General features: G+C 38.6%; 3 protein-coding genes across 5 annotated transcripts in view; 2 read left to right on the forward strand and 1 right to left on the reverse strand.

The window, feature by feature from the left end:
- Window positions 1-20,997, forward strand: idua (alpha-L-iduronidase). The gene is made up of 15 exons (XM_068605420.1): window positions 1-283; window positions 1,225-1,365; window positions 1,535-1,617; window positions 1,976-2,083; window positions 2,260-2,355; window positions 2,766-2,968; window positions 3,233-3,412; window positions 4,078-4,294; window positions 4,466-4,675; window positions 4,810-4,931; window positions 5,178-5,303; window positions 5,662-5,738; window positions 5,936-6,036; window positions 6,186-6,267; window positions 20,781-20,997. The coding sequence occupies exons 1-15, from the start codon at window positions 147-149 to the stop codon at window positions 20,995-20,997; spliced, it is 2,100 nt and encodes a 699-aa protein (XP_068461521.1). The 5' UTR covers window positions 1-146.
- On the reverse strand, window positions 11,720-14,460 carry LOC137805152 (potassium voltage-gated channel subfamily V member 2-like). The gene is made up of 2 exons (XM_068604948.1): window positions 13,126-14,460; window positions 11,720-12,001 (listed from the first exon to the last, which is right to left on the reverse strand). Exons 1-2 carry the CDS (start codon window positions 14,458-14,460, stop codon window positions 11,720-11,722), a joined length of 1,617 nt encoding a protein of 538 aa, XP_068461049.1.
- The window catches only part of LOC137805469 (transmembrane protein 150A-like), a 7,304-nt gene continuing 6,878 nt past the window's right edge, over window positions 20,928-21,353 (forward strand). For all 3 annotated transcript variants that reach the window (XM_068605421.1, XM_068605422.1, XM_068605423.1), the window contains exon 1: window positions 20,928-21,058. In XM_068605421.1, the coding sequence (XP_068461522.1) occupies window positions 20,994-21,058 (65 nt within the window). In that variant the 5' untranslated portion in view covers window positions 20,928-20,993. The remainder of the gene's footprint in view (window positions 21,059-21,353) is intronic.

Raw genomic sequence — 21,353 nt, forward strand, 5'->3', positions numbered from 1 at the left:
TTTCTTTTGTGGATTATGTTAAGATACTTATTAATATAACTATGTAAAGCATATTGGGATTAAGTTGACCCCTTGTTACCAGCTTCACAACATTGTATGCGTAATTAAACTGCGAGTGCGAACCACAACGTTGCCCAGTCGCAGACATGCAGTGGAAAACTTGTTCCGTCTTGGCGATACTTCTTAACGTTACCAAAACTTTAGCAATGTCATACGTCATCGCGGTTGACGTGGAGAGACCAGTAGGAGGTCTTAAACAGTTCTGGAGGAGCACTGGTTTCTGGTAGGTCAACTATAAGTTGTTCAAAAGATGATAACGTTAGACTGACTTTTACTTTATTATACTGCTGTCAAGCCCTCATCCGCCGAGTGAGGCGCACGCATGAAAATGAATTACCGTCTATTCCAGGTGTTACAGTATGGTGGTCTACGGTGGCTTAGATGGCACAAAAAGCATTCAAACGTAATTTCCCAATATATCCCAATATTCAAACAGCTATTAAAACAGATTCTTACATTTGTAAAGTAAAATTACAGTTTTGGAGAAAAGTGACTTCCAAGTCAACTTGCATATAATAATGATATTCATAACTTCACAATTTCCAATATTCAAACTGCTATAAAAACAGGTCTTTAAATTTGTAAACTAAAACTACAACGCAGTCTTGTTCAGGGAGACCTCTGCTATGCACTTGTACATAGCCATTATATTTTACTGTACAGTTTTGGAGAAAAGTGACTTCAAAGTCAACTTACATGTAATAATGATATCCATAACTTCACAATTTCCAATATTCACACTGCTATAAAAACAGATCCTTAAACTTGTAAAGTAGGATTACAACGCAGTCACATTCAGACTGAATGTATGGCTTGAGATTGACCTCTGCCATGCACATGAAGATAGTCATGAGATTTTACTGTACAGTTTTGGGGAAAATTTACTTCAAAGTCAACTTTTAATTTACAAGTTTAAGAATATGCCATTTGAATATGAATATCATCATTTAATTTGAGTTTTTCAGCTCGGCTTCTCTGGTTTCTCTGCGCTGCATACCGCCCCGTACTGTAACACCTTGAATAGAGGTGCATTCAGAATTGCAATTGAGGCTCACTCGGCGGATGTGGGCTCACTTGACCGCAGTTTTATTACTGAGGGTATAAACAAGCTAGTAAATACAACTTAAACACTTTACTTTACATGATGTGTCACTGGTGCTACAGTCCCCCGCTCCCTCACACCCAGGCTTCCCAGTTTGACCTGAGCATCGACCAGCAGCTGAACCTGGCTTATGTGGGCTCAGTCCCTCATGCAGGCATCCAGCAGGTCAGGATACACTGGATGTTGGAGTTGGTTACGGCACAGTAAGTAAACTCGCAAGTGTAGACGTCTCCAGCCATGATAATGAAAAAAATGCTACTTAAATACCATGTATATGTTTAGTTTTAAGGTGACATACCTTTTGATCAGCAGTGGCTGGTTTTCTGAGTGTTCTTTAAAATATATTGCTGCTGTCTGATTGAATTGTTGCAGATATATTGGAGGACAACTCGGGTATGACTTCACTAAACTAGATCAGCTGATAGACCTCTTGTGGATTAATGGACTCCAGCCAGGTATTGAATCACATTTAAAGTAGTCTTCTTCCTAAATAACTCACACTAGTCTTCATCTTCTCATCTGGTGTCCAGATCTTTTCTTACAGGATAGATGTTATGGTGTTCATTGTTCAGTGGCTGTTCTATGATTGTTATATGCTTAAGTGAATATGTTTGAGGCACTGTTGTCCCTATAAAGCAGAGTTCTTTTGATAGCGTTTTCTAAACTAACCTTTCGTGTTAAAAGGTGAATGTAAAAAATGCAAAATACAGTAGATCCAAGATTCAAATGTGATTTTGCTGGTGTCTGTTGCACTTGTGACGTGTGTCTGTAAACATCTGAACTGTAATTAATTCCTGCACATCTGGTTGTCAGGTTTTGAACTGATGGGCAGTGTGTCTAACTATTTCACTGACTTTGAGGACAAATCACAACTGGTCGAGTGGAGAAATCTGGTTTATCTGATAGCCAAGCGGTACATCGGTGGGTTTTCTTCTTTGTATTGTCACACTTGTATGTTTTCCTCACAGAAACATTAATTAAACTTATGTGCAAATGTTTTTTTAACCTAATCTGCAACTACATATAACTACATTGAACTGCACTGTATGATCCTTTCCTACATAATGTGTTAAATGTCGTGTTTCGTTTAATTACAGACAAGTATGGCCTGGGAAGCGTCTCTCAGTGGAACTTTGAGACCTGGAATGAGCCCAACAACCATGACTTTGATAATGTCACCGTGTCAATTCAAGGTAAATCCATTAATCATTGTACATGACAACTTTAGGTCGTATCAGTTATTTTTTAAGTGGAAATTGTCGCAAAATGTAGCCAATGTTACAAATTGCAAATCAATTATTCTCTCACTTTCTCTGATTATTTATTTATATTTATATATATATATATATATATATATATATATATATATATATATGTATATGTATATGTATATGTATTGATATATTGATATATATTGATATTGATACATGTTTATATCACTACTAATTAATCTAAAATGTTTGATAAATGCATATTGGAAACTCGTACATCCATCATCAGACACATACTTTCTAGTAAGCTGATACTGACATTAAACAAGCTTGGATGTCAATTAGTCACTAATGCCTTCCTGCAGTTTGATATACAAGACACTTTTCTTTAGGGTTTCTAAACTACTATGATGCCTGTTCGGAGGGCCTGCGTGCTGCCAGCAGTCTCCTGAGGTTTGGGGGTCCAGGGGACTCCTGTCATTCTCCCCCACACTCCCCGTACTGCTGGGCCATGCTGCAGCACTGCTACAACGGCACCAACTACTTCACTGGAGAGACAGGGGTCAGGATCGATTACATCGCCCTGCACAAAAAGGTAGACTTTTCTGAACTCAAAGCATCTCTAGAACAAATATAAAATGTGTCTCATCGTCATTGCTGTGAAGATATTTTCTTCAATATAGGATGACGCAAGCTAGTGTGTAGTCTTTCGACAACAAACACAAGGATAGTGATGTTATTGAAATACACATTGCCTGAGTCATGGAAAACTATATTTACATCCATTAGTATAATTAATTATAAAACTAATGCAATCTGAATAATTCTTTAAAGCTAATTTTCTGCTTGTGTTCCTCAGGGCGGAGGCTACTCCTTGCCCATCCTCCAGCAGGAGATCCAGACAATGGGGGAGATCCATGAGCGTTTCCCCCATTTCCGCAGCCTCCCTGTTTACAATGATGAGGCTGATCCGCTGGTGGGCTGGTCCCGGCCTCAAGAGTGGAGGGCCGATGTAACCTACGCTGCGATGGTGGTGAAGGTGAGGTGAAGGATTGGAGGACAGCAGCATGAAACTCACCTTGAGAGTGAAGAGCATATTATGTACATGGAAAGATGTTAATTCACACAATTACTCATTTGCATTGATTATTTATCTTCTGGAAATCCTTTAGTTTTCCTGAACGAGTGACTAAGGGATTCCTATTGGTTGAATTAAATTGCTAGTTTTACATAATCTATAACAATAGATTATGGGCTGCAATTAACTATAAAGTCTTTATCAACTCATAGGAGAAAAGAAAATACATTAAGTAGGTGTTCAGTGTTTTTATCCTGGCTTTTATCCTTCACATGGTGAACAACATAAATTATCCTGGACAGGACACTGAAACTTAAAATTCCAGTATTCGCCTTTTATAGAGTCAAAAGGTCATCTTAAAAACTACACTGTATACATTGTGTCTTTGTTAAGCTCGCAAGCCTCTACCACAAATGCATACATGAACATTTTTAATACTAACTGTATAAACTATATTATGAACTATATTTCTATTTGAAAATGGTCTTAAAGACTTTGAACAAAGACCATTTTCAAATACAAATATAGTACAGTTAGTGTTGTCACCATTTTGACAGGGCAGGTTTCGCACTTCACCATCTCTTAAATTACATGCCACCGGTCCTCTGTCCCGCTCTCTACTACAGGTAATAAACCAGCACCAGGATCTGCTGCTAGTGGACCCAAACTGCACCATTAACTACACCCTGCTCAGCAACGACAACGCCTTCCTCAGCTACCACCCACACCCCTTCACCCAGCGCACGCTGACAGCCCGCTTCCAGGTCAACAACACAGAGCCGCCTCACGTCCAGCTGATCAGGAAGCCTGTCCTCACTGTCATGGGCCTGCTGGCTTTGCTAGGTGACACTTTCTTTACTTGAAAACAGGTGACCCTCCAGGGCTTTATATGTGCCTCAGTGGAAGTCTATGGTTGAGTTATGATCGATTTAGCGCAGGTCTCCATGATGTTGCTGTCTCATCGGTCATATTTTAATAGACCCGTTGCCTCTCCTGTATATAATGTTCTTTAAGGAGAGACCCAGATCCTGGCTGAGGTTTTGAGCTCAGCAGGAAGCAAAAACCGCACAGTGGGAGTTCTCGCCAGCAGCCACAAGCCTGTAATATCAGGAGGCTCAGACAGCTGGCAGGCAGCGGTGCTGATCTACAACAGTGACGACAACAGCACCTCCACTAACACTGATGACGTCACCATTTCACTAAAAGGATTGGCGGCGCAGAAGGGTAGGTTTAACAAGATACTATTGCGGTAGATTAAAGGGTATTCTTCCTCACGTTTTGTATTTTAAAAGGTCTTTATTTCTGCAATTGAGGGCTTCATTTCAGTGCTGCCTGTTATCTTTCTGTTTGCTATCCAGGTCTCATGTATGTCACGCATTACATTGACAACAACGTAACCAACCCATACCAGCTGTGGCAGAGCATGGGCAGCCCCGACTACCCCACAGCAGAACAGTTCAGACGCCTCAGGAGTATGCAGGTAAATGGGCGGGCTGAACAAAATCATACAAATTAACATTATGATAATTTAGTTTTTGCAGTATACTTTTATTTTTCAAAAGTTGTGCACATTTATTTTATAATGCTGAATGTGACGCTTTTTGCCTCTGTAATTTAATTTTGGAATTAATGTTCTTGTAAATGCAGTACATAATATACCATGTTATTCCTACACAAAGTGCTGTTAGATATGGTATGACCCACTAACAATGTGTCATTGTGTCAGGACCCTCAAGTTGATGGACCCTGGGAAGTTCCTGAAGCAGACACTCTGACTCTAAAAGCCAAACTGTCTGTGCCGTCCGTCCTCCTCGTCCATGTTTGTGCCCAGCCCAAAGCGGAGCCAGATCAGGTTGCTACCAACACACATTAACCATGTGAAGTCAAACTATATGTGATTGTTTTCCTCAATTGCATGTGCCTCGCAGTACACTTCGAAGCTTTTCCTGAATGTTATTCATATTCAACGGCGCATCATTTGAATCCTACCTTGATCCCTGTCCGTATGTTTCTGTGTCAATGCAAGGAGGACAAGTGAGATTTTCTCCAGTTACAATGAGAAAGGGATTTGAGTATGATGACAGTAACTCAAAGCTTGTGGTATGATGATGGATGCAAGTGGTAGAAAGCCAACAGAAAAAGACCTGTATGGGACTGAACTGACTATTTCAAAAGAGAAAAACTCTCAACTGCATTTGACTTTGAATTAGATCAATGGATTACACTTCATCAGGATCACGAACGGCCAAGTCCTGATTGTCTGGTCAGACCACTGTGTTGATTCCAAGTAGGTGCACATTATTATTTCTTTATTTTTGCTTTTGTCACTGCAAGGAAATGTAAAGGAGTTAAAGTGGGGAGAGATTCCTTCATTTAATAATGTATCGTAGCCAGAACTGACTATGTTGAAATTGTGTATGTAATATGCATAACCAAGAACAAGAAAGCATCAATTTATGCATTTGAACTTATTTGTATTTGCAGATGCATTCAGACATTTGAAGTGGAGTTCTCTACAGACCACAAGGAATTCAGCAGAATTAATACTCAAAAGACCATTTTCACTTCTTATGTTTATTCACCTGGTAGGAATTTCCACTTTATTATTTTAATGATTGTCAAAGCATGGCGATGAGTCACAAAACAGAATGTTTCTCAGCTTTCAAACTATTGGGCATTGTGACACCCAGCTATAGAAATAAGACCATATGCTGTACCATGTTGTGTGTTGTAGTGGACCAGGAGGTTGGTGGTCTGTACAGAGTCCGAGCTGTGGACTACTGGGGAAGGCCCGGCCCGTACTCGCTGCCAGAGAGGTACTCAGAGGAGCACTAGACCCAGATCAGGTCTGGTAGCATTCATGTTATGCTTCTAAATCACTTTGTACTATGTAAATATGTTATGTAGACCAATGTGCTGATTTATATATATATATATATATATATATATATATATATATATATATATATATATATATATATATATATATATATATGTATATGTATATATATGTGTGTATATATACCTATACACACCTATAATATATTATATGTTATAACATATATTATTCGAATCTTTTGTCAATAATCTCATCAATGTTTTCCATCAATTCTTAATGACTTGCCATTGTTTTTACCTTTTTTTTTCTTTGAATTTGTATTTTTGCATTTTTTAAATCTTGATTCCATCTAACATTTGTAATTGGTATTAATCTGTTTTGTGGTGTCACCAGTCCTGAGATATGTTAATGATAGTAGGGGAGAGCTAAATAAAGAGAAGTAGTGTGCCAGTACGTCCAGCTGTATTGTTAGTCGCCCCTGGCATTGTTCTTATTCTAATAACATGTCCTGGGTATATTAGGGAAGGCCTTGGTGCCTTGACATTGTGGGCTGTCAAAACTATCAACCTGACATGTCAACAGTATTAACTCTGCATCTCTAATCTGAAAACAAAAGCTTGGTTTAAATGATCCTAAATGCACACTCCCTGATCTGGAGCTTCGGTTCAGCATGTCTGGCCACTGACTGCCGTGAGAATAGGTGGATTTCAGGACAATGACACATAGTTCTGTAAATATCTGATTGAAGTAAAAATATTGTCTTGCATTCATCGGTAGTAGAAATCATTAATTTGAATAAGTTTGGAATGTACTTAGGATTGAATTGTTTGGTAAAATTAACACCAAGATAACGGACAACTCTTTTAACAATTAGGTTATTTAAGTAAAACACATATTTCCTAGTTTCCACTTTTCAATTGTGAGAAGTGGGCTGTTTGTCAGGATAAACACACGAGGAAACTTTAATGGGCCCGTCTCACTACTTTCTGATATTTTTTATGCTATACATTCTAAAAGGGTAGATTCACTTTTTGTTTCAGCATTTGACCCGTGCTAATCAATTCTTTTAACTCCAAAACAAAAAATCAGTTTCCACAGTAAATGATATATCTGCAACGTTTTTCAAACTAATTAAATTGTAGTTTAACTATCTTAATTTGTGTAGGCTCACAAAGCTTTAGATACCGCTTCGTAGGACATTTATGCACCTTCGTCTTTTAATGAGATCAACATAATGCCCAGTTTTCATATGATTAAAAGGACAAATATTTTCAGTAGATAGTAAACGAGAGCCAGTGATCAAAAAAAGGTGTTGACTAGAAAGCAACTGAACATAGTCCAACACTAAAAACCTCTGCATTTAATTTGATTGCCAATGTGAACAAAATGATTGATGGCAAACTAATGTTTATTCATTTTAATATAACGTTTTTCATACATGCCCTGTAACAGTGACTGATGGAGAAAACAGATTAGAACTAAAGAACTTAATCATTTACAACATTGCTTCATTACCAACATGAACTTTATGACTTATGAGGGCGGCTTCATTTGCAGAATTACAATGTGGATTTCAGCAGCTTTATTTGATATCATGTAACTACCTGAAAAAACATTGACTAGGGCCATCCATAGAAGTGTTGTATTATGCAAGGGAACAGTGAATACGTCCATAACACTGTAGTGTTTGACTAGTCCGGACCTGACTTTGCCATCATTACTCCAGGAAAAAAAGAGGAACAGGTTGGGAATTGCACACGGACATCCTCAAACGGCACACCAGCTTTACTTCAGAATAGTATCTTCACTTGCTGTAAGGAAAGAGTACCAAAAAAAAGTGGGATTAGTACAAATATGACTCAAATATAAATTGACAAATAACGTGCTTTACATTGAATGGCTTGTGCAATGCAACACCAACGTATTATACACATGTGGCTATTATTGCATGCAGGTGTATGAACATGCTAACGGTGGTGGACTGTAAATGTTCGACAGAGGCTTGAAGCCTATGAGGCTACCTTGTGCTAGCTGCTTTAAGAGGCGCTCCTGCTCATCGCGAACCTTTTTCTGTTCCTCCTCAACCCTCCTCTCCTCAGCCGCAATAGGCTTCAGGTTATCTGAGGAAATTAAGGTGTTTTTAAAAAAAAAGCATCAACCAATGTTTCCCAATATTGAATGTATATTAAAATTACATCTAGTAACATCTAAAATGCACACGTTAAGCAGCACCGATCAAGAAGGACCTAAAATAGGGGCCTCAAGTGTCACATTCTTAATGAAATGCTGCAGGTCTAGATTTTGTCGTCTTTTGGCACTTTAACCTCTTAAAACCTTTAATCCATTACTTGGAGTCTTTAATCTCATTTCGAGCTCATGAACTTGTTTGCTTTTTGTATGAGAATCAGGTTTTAAAACAATGTTTAAAGTGTGAAATGTACTCCCCTATGCAGCATCAATTAATAATATGTAAGGAGTGCACGAGTTGATGCACATTTCTATTGTTCATGATAGGTAAGGTAAGAATAACTCACTATATCTCAGTTTGCCATAGATGACGCCAGCAATCAAAGCTGAATACCTTGCGGTCTGTAAAAGGAGAAAAACATGCAAATTAATGTCCGTGTAGTTCAAAGTCGATGTAAATTTTCAAATAGTAACTTTAGATAGCACCTTTTAAAAACAAAGCTTTACGAAGTGCTCTACAGTTGTAGAGTGACGTAGTTTGAGTCTATTCGGTGCAGCGACAATATATTGAGACCTTGGTCATTGTCACAATCTACACAGTTGAACGAGTTCACCGAGTTGTTTGGGCACACACAGTAAATCGACAAAAACGAGAAGCATTAAAAAAAAAAAAAATGAACTTAAAAGTAAACTTAAAGTAACGTTATCGTTAAAGTCGGTCCACATAAAGGTTGCAATCCGTCACTAGCAAAGATAACCAGCAGAGAGCAACAACGAGTATGACACATTCATTATAAAACACGAGTTACAGCTTAAATACATTAACAAACGGGAACCTTTGTTTTCACCGAGGTAAAATGACGGGATATGCCGTATAAAAAAGGCGTCTAATTTAGGGAATGAATGTCCATTATACTCAAGGACATTCCTATTTATAACAACCAGTGCTCGTGCCAGTGTTACATCGATTCAATGGAGACACTCAGTGAGACTTTTTTTCCGGTATGAAGAGGATGATGATGACATTTAAATCCATGCACGTAACACCAAACAATAACGTTCAACATAAACTTTGATAAAGGGAAGCTATAATGCGGCACGCATGCTACAAACTAACGTGAACTACAAGTTGCAGTAACGTTGACGTTAGCCGTAAGATAGCATATTCCCAGCTAACGCTTAGCAGGTTAGCGGGCTCTGTGTAGCGTGCAAGCTGATTGCAACAGTCATTTACAGTAAAACATGAGTCACCTCTTCTTCTTAACATGTAACGCAACACAAACCTTAATCAAAGGCGACACTGCAACCGGAGGAACCATCGTTTTACAGCAGGCTAACAACTAGCAGCAGAGGTCACTTTACCAGCAGAGGACTGAGAGAGAGCTACTTCTTCTGAGGATTTATGCAGCAGATATCACAGTTGAACTACCGCCATCTGCTGGACAACAATGGCCATTTCAGTGGCAATTTATAGACTGGTCCACTGGTCATGTAAAAACAAAATGTTGCATTTTAATATATGCACTGGACTGCTAGGTAATATCACTCTTTTTGCTACAAACTCCATTTTCCCGCAGTTAGTAGTTTCAATATCTAATGATCTATTTATAAATATGTTGTTTTTCTTATTAGCTAATTATATCGAGAAATTATATTGATATTTGTGCTTTCTGAAAGACACTTTTATAACTTTTGTGATCCTGTTTTAGCTGCATGTTTTCCATAATAAAAGAAGAAGCCATGATCCAATCAGAACCCTCACTGTCTCCCATTATTTGTTATAAAACACTGTTCATACTTTTTTTTTTTTTTAAATGTCTCTCGAACCTCTGAGTCCAGACACTATAAATACAATGGTCCACATGTCCCCATTTCATTGCTAATCCAGGATAGTCAGACAGGAAGCATCTTTGATACCTTTACTGTTCACCTCAGATTTTCATACTTGAGTGTCCAGTTTATTAAGGCGTGCTAAATGGAGTGTAATATAAAAACTATGGGGATTATCATTCATATTATCAGTTTTGTTGTTATTGTGTCACACAAGTGTGTTGATTCAGCCGATTTTGGACACTGTAGTTAGTGGTGTTGTCAATCTGTATTGCCAATTTATGAACATTTATCTGTTGTTGGTTCTATGCACTAGTTCACTAGCAATTTTGAAGTGTTGCAATGTCTACAAATGGAGCTGGTGCACTTTTTTTTGCAATAGCAAAGGTTTTCCTTTAGGGGTCGGTAGATATATATGCAGGATAAAAAGTGTAGCCTAAAACTTACATAGAAATGTTGTTTAAAGTATTTTTTATTGAAAGCATTTCTATCAGATGTTTAGCACTTTAGGACTTAAAGGACTTAAATGTGAAGGTGTAGTATTTAGTCAATGAAGAAGCTATAGTTTCAGGAGCACTATGGTGTTTATTGACAGGAAAGAGTTGCATCGTTTGACTTAGTTGCACGCATGTAGGTAAATCAAACTGCATCCTTTAGGAACTATAGTACATTGAAAACACATGAAAGCAGCACTATTATTTTACTGTTTAGTACACTTTGCAAGCCCCTGCAGATCTACTATGTGAGTGTACAGATTTAAAACATGCCATTTGCAAATAAAAAGAATTGCTAGGTCCATGATCATTTATGATTAAGGTGTCTCTGAAAATCAGTGGAGTAATGAGCAATGTGTAGATAAACAGAAGAGAGCTGCTTTGGTAATTATGAAAGCTTTTTTCATTGAATCCCTTTGTGCTCCAGACCTAAATAGCAAAGTTTGATTTGTTTATCTTAAAAGTAGGATGTTGACAACATTTCACATGTTCACTTTAGGAACTGTTTTTAAAACATATTTTGTTAAAAAAAAACATTGTACATTTTATTTTGATTTTAAGTACCAAAAACATTTTCCATCACTGGTTGACAATATCAAAAATAAACATATTCCTGCTTGTTCCAACTTCACTGAAGCCACATTCATAGGGAAAAGAGCTGCACTGCACTATTACATAAAATGGAAACATTGTGTGTTGTGATGTGTTTTTGCATAATTTTATATGAAATTTATTGCAGAATTATCCCAAAAATTCTTCTTCACAGCATATTTGTAGACAATAATCCAACCACAAAAGATACCAAATATGTGGCTAGATGTGCCACTTTGGGGGATGAACCCTCATCTTTTGTCTCTTTTCCAGCTATTCCTCCCTATCACAAACAATTAAGTTAAAACAGTTTTACAGTGAAGCGTATTATTCATATAAGAAATCATTTGCAGGACATTGGCGGCTTCCAAAACAGCGGTCAAACTTGTCCGCTGTCCTGTGGTACAATCTCACCTTCCCTCGATTCTTTGTAGAGGCTGTGTACTGATTGGACTTGAGTTTAGCGTAATAGTCTGAGAACTTATTGAAGAGGATGGATATGGGAAGACCGTTGAGAATGATTCCAAAAGAGATACAGACGAAAGCGAAGAGACGGCCCAGTATTGTTTCTGGGTAGACGTCTCCGTAGCCCACAGTGGAGATGCTGACCTGCAATGGAGTGAAGAGAGCAGTCAGTGGTGATGGAGAAACATCACGTACAAACCATACCAGCAGGTTCAGTCAGGCTCTTGTTGAGCAGACCTTCGCTGAACCATGTGGTCAATTGGGGTGTATTGCACGTTTATAAATAATATTGCACTTTGCCTGTATTAATCAGCAAGGTAGGCAGAATAATTGGATTGTAATTGGAAGTCGGGACATCCCATTAATGTTGTTTTTGCCCAGTGACACAGATAAGTACAAAAAAGAATAAGTGTACAAAGTAAAAAAAGAAACAATGAATTAACAGAATGTGGCTATCAATCCGTCCTAATTATGGAGCTCCTCTGCACTGATCTGGAGATACCAGACAATCAGAGATCTTCAAGTTCCAGTTGAGCAAAACATTCAGAGACTTACTTGTGGGTCTATACTCTGCACTGATTTAAAAGTTTGCAGACTTTGAATAATCCAGTAAAGTTAGCCCATTATACTGTTTTCCCTAATATTGTATTTACTTCTACCAATCAAGGGAAAGGGTTTCAGCTGAATCATGTGGTTTGAGAAACAGTTTCCATGTCTCGCATTTAGTGTTGTGAATTGTTGGTAGTTTAAAGAGTTGCAAAATGACCAACTGTAGTTTGTTGATGGTTAAACTTACATAATTAGGCCTTCTTGGCATCCATTAGGACCCACACTTCCAGTAAAACAACTTAGTTTTAACAGTTGCTGGCAGTTACTTTCACAATAAGCATTACTATCATTCAGAGGATTATCAATTCCCTCCCCTGGATTAGAAGTAAGTCTCTTTCACATGAAGAAAGAGGGAGTGGAAAGATCTGTTAACAGATTTATTCATACTAACAGAGAACAAATCAAAGGTTCGTAACTTAATCAAAGACCTTAACTCAATGCAGTAACCAGGTTATTCCACCCCTTAAAACTTTTCGGGCACTACTATTCACTTAGATAAATTAGGATGCTTAGGTCTCAGAGATTTATTTAAGTTTTGGTCATTTTAAAATGTGGGTGCTTTTCATATTTCTCCCATTCTACTGTGTATCTACTCTCTAAGTAAGGAGTTCTGCCCTGCTGGGCTTTTACACTATTACATTTGACAACGATGTACTTACAGCTGCCCACCACCATGCATGAGGAATGCTGGTGAAGTTTGTATGTGGCATGTCATGCTCTACAGTGTACACCATGGCGGAGAAGCTGAAGATGCCCATGGCAATGAAAAGGAAGAGACAGCCCACTTGCTGGTAGCATTGACGCAGAGTGAAGCCAAACGCCCGCAGACCTGTGGAGTGTCGCGCCAGTTTCAAGATACGAAAGATTCGCATCAGTCTCATGATCCGCAACACTTGGCCCAGCTTCCCCACCTGCGACACTGCCTGCATGTCGGCCTCGTGCTTCATGTAGTTTTCCTTATTGTCAAAGAACTCCAGGATGCCTTGCACATACTGAGGCAGGATGGCAATCAGGTCCACAGTGTTGAGCACACTCCTGCTGAAGGATTTGAGGTCAGGAGTGGATGCCAGACGGAGCAGGTACTCCATGGTGAAAAAGGCGATGCAGACGGACTCCACGTATTCCCAGTACGTTTTACCACTGAGCTGACCTTTAGGAGTTGTGTATTGCATCTCCTCTACTGTGTTAAGAGTCATGGACACCAGGGAGACCAGGACAAACAGACTGGAGGCCACCGCCATCAGCTTGGCCTTGACAGATGAAAACGGCATCTCCATCAAGTTCCAGATAGCCCTGCGCTCCTGACCCAGGAACATGTCATGAAAGAGCTCCTCATTCTCCTCAATCTCCACTTCTGCCTCCAGCTCCCGCTGGATCTTCAGCTGCTCGTTCAACTCATCCTGCCTCTCCTCAAAAGAGATGCGACAGCAGCGGTGGGTGTTCTTGATTCTAACGCCCCAGTAGTTGATCTCCTCCAGGAAATTGCGAGGACACACCTCATCCTTTATCCACAGCACACCAGTCCTGTAGAAGTTGAAGATGCTGTGGAAGACATCTGGGTCCCTGTCAAAGAAGTACTCATTGTTTGTCACTGTGTAGTCATCGCACAGGTCCAGCTTCATGTTGTGGTCCGTGGAGGTGGCCAGTCGTCCAATTCTTGTCTTGGGGTACTTGGCGGCCGTCTTGTAGGCTATCTGGTAGGGCTTCCCCCCTACATTGATGTTGATTATGTAGTTCTTCTTGGAGATTACATTTGGCTTTGGGTAGCCGGATGGAGCACAGTCATCATCGTCATCTTCATACTCTGCATAAATGTCGTAAATGTCCCTGCTCAGCTCCTGCATGGAGTTCCATGTCTTCACACAGTTTTCTTTGGCAAGTGGATAAGAAATCTCTGATGGTCTTCGATTAATGTCTGAATCTGCTACCTTGTAGTTGGGAAAGAGACTCTGCCTCCTATTCCACAAGTCAGCCACCTTGCTTTTGCTCCCCATGATGATACCCTAGCACTACACAATAGACAGAGCGCCAAGACTCGCCAGCATTACTGCTGTCTAATACCTCCTTTACCTAAGCATGGAGGACATGAGCAGGATGCCTTATGACCCCATTAATGTTGCTGACTGAGAGAATCTGCATGCTTACAGGACATCTAAATACCATTATCCCCTGCTGAGCTGCCTGGCTGACGTGAGGTTGGCTGTGTGGTATATCTCTACTAATATCCATCATGAATGCACCCTGTTAGTTGATAATTGTTAGTTGATTTGAATATTTTAAAGACAGAATAGTCTCAGAATCAGTAGTGTTTGGTCACATTTATTTATGAATGCGTAGACGCTGCATAGACATTTTGCAATCCCAGACGATGTCCCACGGAAGTTGTATTGAAAGGCTATTAATGGAAATATTATTGAGTGTTTTGATTCTTTTGTTATGCTTGAGGAAAACATTTTGTGAGGATATTTTTCTCCAAAATACTCCGCAAACTTTTTTTTTCATTTAAGGATTACACGTCTTATTTTAAATTCATAATAAATTGTTTCTGTTAGTTATTATTGTGCAATACTTTAAAACTCTAGAGGGGAACAAAAAGAAGGCTTGTAGAAGATGATAAAAGCTTCAAGCATTAGCCTACTTTCTGATTCGGAGGGGGTGCAGGATTCTTCAGAAGTTGAAGTGAGTCAAGGGTACACACTCCAAGAAATATTATTTTGTTTTTATATGAAACCTATACATAAAGTTTTGGCACTTCATCAAACAACATCTTTATTAACAGGCATAGTGATTTAACTAGAAGGAAAAAGAAACATAACTTTCCTTGCAACTGAATCCTCTTATTGGATATTAGATTATTGTCCTGCTGATTACCGGTGTCACCTGACCAGAACAGGTGTTCTGCAAGGCAACTGGCTGAAGACATTATAAACCAGTATTCATTTTCATTTACTTTCCTGCTGCCAATCAACGCTGACTAGTTAAACAATTAAGGATTTGAGTTGTTAAAGCAGACTTAATCTAGTCTTGTTAGTATGTATCAAGATAACAAGAGGTGAACTGGATTGGTCATGCAAGTCACAGGGACACACCATACAGATCAGGCCATAGTGAAAAAAAGGGAAATGTTAATATGATATAAGATAGGATAAAGGCCTACAAAATGACAGGTCTTAGCTTTTGGGTTTTCAGACAAACATGATTGTTTCAAATTACATTACAAATGTTATGGTGGACAACAATGTCCATTTACTAGAGAGGTAAAGCAGCCCATGCGATCCGGTGGGCGTGTGTGAGTGTTACTCCTGTTATTATGATGAAAAAATAAGCAATACGTAATTTTAATTCAACATAGATTCCTATTGATCCTGTCCAGGAAGCAGGGTTGTAAAACACAGCATCATATAAAACCTCTATTCCAGCATCTGCTTTTGACATCTAACGTTTCCTGTCATTCACTATGTTGTTTGAAGGATTTACAGTCCTTTCAAAGCTGCTTATAGTAAAACAAGAATGAAGGTTATAATCCCTCATGTAGGTTTAGACAACCTTACATTTATTCTCTGTTGTTTACAGCTGGAAAATCCCAAAACAGATTATTCCATTACAATAAGTGTTCTTGTTGTTTTCTCAATTAAATGTGGTTTCCTGAAAACATTTTTTTAATTGCAAGTTCTAACTCCACAACAGTTTGTAGCCCTAAACTCTGACCTCATATTTAAAGATTCTGTTATAATAGTTTGATTTCAAAATGGAAATAGAAAAACACATTTTGAAACGGATTTTAAATTTTACTTTTTATTTCTGCACTGAACTGCCTATCATATTTTACCTCATATTCATATATAACAATTAAGGATTTGAGTTGTTAAAGCAGACTTAATCTAGTCTTGTTAGTATGTATCAAGATAATTTCCCCAAGGGGATTAATAAAAGTAATTTAAAAAAAAATAATAATAAAAAAAAATGAAGTTATAAACCAGGTTGAACGCAGTGTGAAGTTATCGAGGTAAACTAAACTGATTTCTAAGGGATTTTATTCCAGCTGGCACCGAAGGCGTAGGTACTGTATCTGTTTTATTTATTTGGGCAAACGTTTGTTGATGGGATTCTTCCAAGGTATCGATTGTTTGGTTTACGTTTTGAAGAACATCTTGTATATTTCTACTCTTACATTAAAACTCTATCGTGAACAGAATCATTTGTATTAAATTAAACAAAAATTGTTTGGAATAATTTCCTAAAAGGTATTCTTACATAGTAAAGAAGTAAAACTATCATTCTGTCTTATTTTTTAACCTATAACCGGAAGTCATTTATGCCGCTAGCCTCGTCTGCTAAGAAAACGCTGTTTTTAAAGGGAAACCAAGGTTGTTGAGGTCCGTGGTGGGCATAGCAGGTTGAAGGTATGTGTGCATTTCCCTATGTGTACTGGCTGTCCCAACAGCGTTACTTCTATTGTCCTCTAACAATCTTTTGTTGAGCAGCTTATCACTTAGGTTAGCGGAAATCAAGATGTGGACAAGTCAAGACAACTGGTAAAGTGCAAGCTAACGAGCTAGCTAGGTTGAAGCTAATGAGGCTAACGGTACCGTTAACCGGTTCACGAGCACCGGCTGCTGAGCTCAGGGATGCTGCTCAGTCTGTTTGGCTGGAGTAGGCGACTGTGGATACGTGATTATAATGTATTTGCTGTTTATTGCATTGTCACAGTTTTACCGAGTCTTACAAGTACAGTCCGAATTCTTCCTCTGAATGGCTGCGGGGGTTGGGGGTGTTATGGCCCCCCCTTACATATAGTTACACAAACACACACTCTGTAACATACACACACATACAGCTTTGCCTGTATTAACTCAGTATCCAGCGTTTTAGATGCTCCGGAGAGATAGTTATGGATATGAAATAATATGATACTACTGCAGCATATATCTGACCAACGTGAGCTACACCTGCAACTGGTTTGTGAACTCTGACCCAATGCTGCTCAATGCTATAATGACAAGTTTAGTGTGTAGGCTGTAACTGTGATGTTAAAATGTCTCATGTGAATAACAACAATTAAAAGACAGTTTTATATGACCCATGTCACCTGGCCTGTTTCAGCTGTGGGAAATAGAAACCATATAAATCATTTTCTCTATTGAAAAAAATAATTATGAGATCAGCAAAAAATAAGATTAATGCCAAGTTATTTGATTTGAAACTCGATGACATAAAGTTGAGTCCTATCTGGGCGTCACCAGTATAGAAATGAAATCTTCATTTTATTATAATATCTTAAAGTGACTTTATTAAAACAAAATTAGAGTATTAAATCAGCAATTGAAACTGGCCGTACCTTTCTTGCCTGCTGTGGATCAACAGTGTCATATAATTAGCTTCTTTTCTATTAGAGTTCAGTCTCTAATTGTTGCCTTAATGTTTTCTCTTAGCTGTGATTTGCAAGTCTCACTGTCTTGTGTGATTTCTGTAAAACCACCTTGTCTTGCAGTATTCTGCAAGTATTCTGGCCTTTCCTCAGAGTGCCATACAGCACTTCAAAAGCCATTGCAATTATTCGAATTCTGCCTACATTCAGAAGAGAAAACAATTACTAGTATGTTCACATATCTACACTTGAATGTTGAGTGCAGAAGAGCAACATAGATGTGTGTAAAAAATCTTTGTGCAAATATATTCTCGGTGTTTAGCAAGCTTTTGACAGTGATCAAATAGGATATTGAGAGCAGATATTTGCGTGTATTCAGATGTGACTTAGGTATGACTTAAGGTCTGTTAGTTTAATTATGTCCTTACAGATAGAAAATCTTGTGTGGCAGATGGGGTGTTCATTGGGGCAGGTGAGGAACATTGTCTTCTAGATGGGGGACAATACTAAGCTTTCTGAGTCGAATCTTTTACCAAATCAAACCCATAATTTTTAAAGGTGCTAAATTTGAAATCCAAGTCCTATCTATTACATGCACACATGGCCGTGGCTCACGTCCAACGGTGCAAACAACAACGAAGAACTGTTGAGCATTATATAGCATAATTATTATGTATAGTTAAATTAGCTCAACCTTAACCAGCTGTAACATTAAAGTGATGAGTTATAAGCTACTGTAAATATATAATTCGAAATGGGCCGTTCTGTATATTGAGTATACTCAACCCCAGTCTAATCAATTTACTGTCATAGAAAACTAAGGAAACCAGAAATATACACATTTAAGAAGCTGGACCTAGATAGATTTGAATTATTTCAAATATTGTTTTGCGAATTTCCCCAAAACAATGAATATATCCTCTGAATAGTTGGCGTTTGTTTTGGGGGGGAAAAAGTATTAATTGACCAGTTATTGCAGCTCTACTGTACTAGAACATTATTTTGAGGTTTGCAGAAGAAATACTTCTTCCATTTGGTAAATTCTTGGTTTTACGTGGAGAGCAAAGTTCAACAAACGATTGTCAAGGTTTCCCAAAATTTAACAATGATCACAAAAATAGCACTTGTTTAAAAACAAGAACTATGAAATACATTTCAACACTGCTTTATTTGAGTTAGAGCCTCCCCCTTTCATTTGAATTGGTTCAAGATGAGTTCATCCTGTTCACTGTATCCTCCCTCTGAGCAAAGGACACACTTGTGACTGTAAATTGATACGTGTTCTCCCTCCACCACAATGCTGACCTCCACATGTTCACAAGGTTACACTTTGCCCTAACACTACCTTTCACAGCTAACACTACCTTACACACTACCTTTCACAGCTTCATGTTGCTGTTCATATTTCATCAAGAGGTGCTTGTCTTTCTGTCTTAGAGTGCCTGTGTGTTTTTACAGAAACATCACCAGCAAAAACAAATGCAAAATTCTGGACTATTTGGTCACAGAGCATGTTTCAGCTTTCTGAACCATGTACATTAAACACCTGGTATTGTTTTTAGCTGATCATGTTTCGGAGAGCAAGGCTTTCTCTTTCTACAAAACATTTCCATTAATGCTTGAATATACTAAAATGAGAGCATTAGCCACGAAAATGCTGATTTTGTAGTTTGTCCAATAACCAGCCTTTCCACTAAGATAATTCAGCACCAGTTCAACAGTTTGCATTCTTTTATTGGACACAATTTCAATTTGTTTTACGAACTTTTAAGAAGAGATTCACTATGATGTAGAAATGCTTCTGCCGCGTTCTCAGGAGAACAACATACAGACTTCTTATTAGTCCTCAGCTGGCTGTCAACTAGTTTTTGCTGTGTCATGTACGGAAGATGTGAGGCAGTCGGCCTTTGACCATGTTCAGTATGGAGGCAAATCAGATTTGTTTCTAAAATCAGATCTTAAAGATGGACCAACCTATCTGCATGTGTTGCTGTGGTAACACCGTAGACTTCAGCAACTAAGAAAACTGGTATTCATTACGAGGGGTGAGCAGCAGGAAAGTGAGAGCAAAGGAAAAGTGACAGCAGACGGTGTATTTGGGCGTAGGTTCACAAACTGTTCACCTCTGTCATCCGTTAATCGTAATTGTATAAATTGGTGAAAAATGTAGGTTAGTGTTATCCAAAGCCCAGGATGACGTACTAAGTAATTCAAATTTTGTCCGTAACACAAAGATATTCAGTTAACTGTCATAGAGTAAAGAAACCAGGAAATATTACCTTTAAGTGTCTGGAATCTGAGAATAATTTGATAGTTGATGACTAATCGATGAATGGTTGCAGCTCTAAATTAGACACACATTAGACAGGAAAATGAAAACTGTTGGAAGAAAAACTTATTAACTCTTAATCAGTTACTGTTTCACTGTTTATAGTCAAACTTCTCATCTTACTGTCTCTGTTTTAATCTTACACACAAACTCAGCATGTCTCCTGATAGCAATGAGACAGGGGCATCTGAATGTCTCTGTCTGAAAGAACGTGCAGTTCCTTTGTTATCATACCATGCCGAGGCCAATCTAAAGACGTCATGGTGGGATGAAGCCACGAAGACGTCATGGTGGCCTCGGTGTATTGATAACCTTAAGCTATTTAAGAAGGTAGTGCTTTAATCATTCTTTGAGCAGTCTTTGATATGCAATTTGTCTATCACGTTGTACTTCTGATTCTGCTCCTTCCTTGCAACGAATAAATGTCCTGATTGATGATTTTACCACCTGGTGTTGTGTGAATTTTTCTAACAGAAACTCACAAAATGGTAAATAAAAGTCTTTGTTATAATGTAACTCTTGGAGTATAATTGACATCACATATGTATTATTACAATAGTTTTACTGAAGGTATATATTTCATATATTCAGTAAAACTTTCCCCTCTCTTCTTTCAGGTTGCTGCTGGCTGCAGGGCCCTGTGGAGCAGAAGAGCTGTGCCATTCCCCCTTTTTTCCTCTCATGTCCCCCCCCCTGTGTGTTTCCCTGTGTGTTAGTGACCCCGAACCCCCACCCACCCCTCACCTGATCCCTCCTGTCGTGTCGCCACTCCAACCCGAAGCCCCCCTCTCACCTCATGCTTGGAACAAAGCCAGCTCACTGCCAGCCCAATGACTGCCTGGATCGTCCTGCCTGTCAGCCTGTCTGCCTTCTCCATCACAGGAATATGGATAGTGTGAGTTACAGTAACACTAGGCTGTGTCACATACTACCACATTGAAACACTTTGTTCACATTAATAGGTGTACAGATAAAACAAGTACTAATTTATTGGCTGTGCAACTGGACCTGACTATTTACACGTGATAGAACAATTTACTCGACACCTGTTGGTAAAATCATTAATCAGGACATTTATCTGAGCAGAGACAAGAGATACAACGTGTTACTTTATTAATTGCATATCCAAGTCTGCTCAACGGTCTCTCAAAGGACCACGTCTTAAATACACATCATAACCCAGTAACAAT

Source organism: Clinocottus analis, unplaced genomic scaffold, assembly GCF_023055335.1.
Source record: "Clinocottus analis isolate CAN_PGR_092001 unplaced genomic scaffold, fCliAna1.0.p SCAF_7, whole genome shotgun sequence".
Taxonomy (NCBI): domain Eukaryota; kingdom Metazoa; phylum Chordata; class Actinopteri; order Perciformes; family Cottidae; genus Clinocottus; species Clinocottus analis.

Excerpts from the sequence above, each read along its gene's own strand:
- idua (XM_068605420.1), top strand. The coding sequence starts at position 147 with ATGCAGTGGAAAACTTGTTCCGTCTTGGCGATACTTCTTAACGTTACC. Across the intron at positions 1,366-1,534 it reads TTGGAGTTGGTTACGGCACA|ATATATTGGAGGACAACTCG; the intron begins GTAAGTAAACTC and ends GAATTGTTGCAG. Across the intron at positions 4,676-4,809 it reads AGGATTGGCGGCGCAGAAGG|GTCTCATGTATGTCACGCAT; the intron begins GTAGGTTTAACA and ends TTTGCTATCCAG.
- LOC137805152 (XM_068604948.1), bottom strand. The coding sequence starts at position 14,460 with ATGGGGAGCAAAAGCAAGGTGGCTGACTTGTGGAATAGGAGGCAGAGT. Across the intron at positions 12,002-13,125 it reads ATGCATGGTGGTGGGCAGCT|GTCAGCATCTCCACTGTGGG; the intron begins GTAAGTACATCG and ends ACTCCATTGCAG.